Source organism: Phytophthora cinnamomi (assembly GCF_018691715.1).
Source record: "Phytophthora cinnamomi strain GKB4 chromosome Unknown Contig50, whole genome shotgun sequence".
Lineage (NCBI taxonomy): Eukaryota > Oomycota > Peronosporomycetes > Peronosporales > Peronosporaceae > Phytophthora > Phytophthora cinnamomi.
This window is the reverse complement of record NW_027150983.1, coordinates 1460978-1462202: the sequence shown is the minus strand read 5'-3', so window position 1 is coordinate 1462202 and position 1225 is coordinate 1460978. Positions and strand designations below refer to the sequence as shown.

Below are 1225 nucleotides of genomic sequence, written 5' to 3'. Positions count from 1 at the left end.
GGCAGCGCGTGACATCCTCGTCAACGGCCACGGCCCTCGTTCCCAGGACGCTGATGCCTGCCTATCTTGCGATACACTGCTCTAAAGTACGTACGCAGTGCATGTTGCATGCAACCTTAGCATACTGCTGTATCGAGGCTGCACTGCACCCAACGCACGGTTCGCTGAATTTGTAGTGTCGGTCCCTGAAACTTTCAGGCTGAAAGACATCCTGGCGATTTCATGAGCACGAAAGATGTCTGCCGGCCGGCATCTCTGCGCAGGTGGACTCTTTCACAGCCAGGCCGAGCGGATCCCGCGAGAGCCCAGGACCAGATGCGCGCCCCTCTCTCGTCCTACGGCGGATCCAGCCAAAATTGATCACGCTCGATCACGGCGTGATTCACGCTGGCAGCATGATGCTGCTCGACGGCCCGCTCTGCTCGTCTCGGCAGTCGCCGACAGCGGAAAGCTTTGCCGTTCGCACTGCGCGCGCAAGCCACGGCAACGCCTTACCCAGAGTCATCGGCGTTAATTCACCCTCGCACCAACGCCGCCGAGTCAAGATAAAATGACACGACCTGCCACCGCCACCGTTGATGGCATTGTGCAATTTGGTCTGTCGCCCACACCCCACCAGCACCCTTCCTCCCCACCACCTCCACGATGAACTTCCGCGCTCTGTTCGCCGCTACCGTCGCCGCGCTCGTCGGCTCCACCTCGGCCACCACGTGCACGTCGACGCAGCAGACCGCCGCGTACGTGGCTCTGGTGAGCATCCTCTCGGACTCGTCGTTCAACCAGTGCGCGACGGACTCGGGCTACTCGATGTTGACGGCCACCTCGCTGCCCACGACGGCGCAGTACAAGCTCATGTGCGCGTCGACGGCGTGCAACACCATGATCGAGAAGATCGTGGCGCTGAACCCTCCTGACTGCGAGCTGACGGTGCCCACCAGCGGCCTGGTGCTCAACGTGTACTCGTACGCGAACGGCTTTTCGGCCACGTGCGCGTCGCTGTAAGCAGCTTCGTTCGTGTGAGTCGCCACACTGCGTCCAGCGTTTCATCTATAAGGTGTCGATGTGTGTGGCATGCTGACTTGTCTTTGGGTCAAGTACGCAGCTTGAGCAGATAGTTTCGGCGTAAGTTGGCTGTCGTTCGAGCGTTTGTAGAGCTTTTGAATGAATGAAAATTTTGTACTCGATACTAGTACTTCTCCTATTTGTTGTGCTGATCGAACTATTA

At 58.7% G+C, this 1225-nt stretch overlaps 1 protein-coding gene across 1 annotated transcript; it reads left to right on the top strand.

Moving 5' to 3' along the window:
• Nucleotides 1-645: 645 nt before the first annotated feature.
• IUM83_06729 (elicitin) lies at nt 646-1002 on the top strand (the record flags this gene model as incomplete). Its single annotated transcript, XM_067930959.1, has 1 exon — nt 646-1002. One exon carries the CDS (start codon nt 646-648, stop codon nt 1000-1002), a length of 357 nt encoding a protein of 118 aa, XP_067789703.1.
• Between the last annotated feature and the right edge of the window lie 223 nt (nt 1003-1225).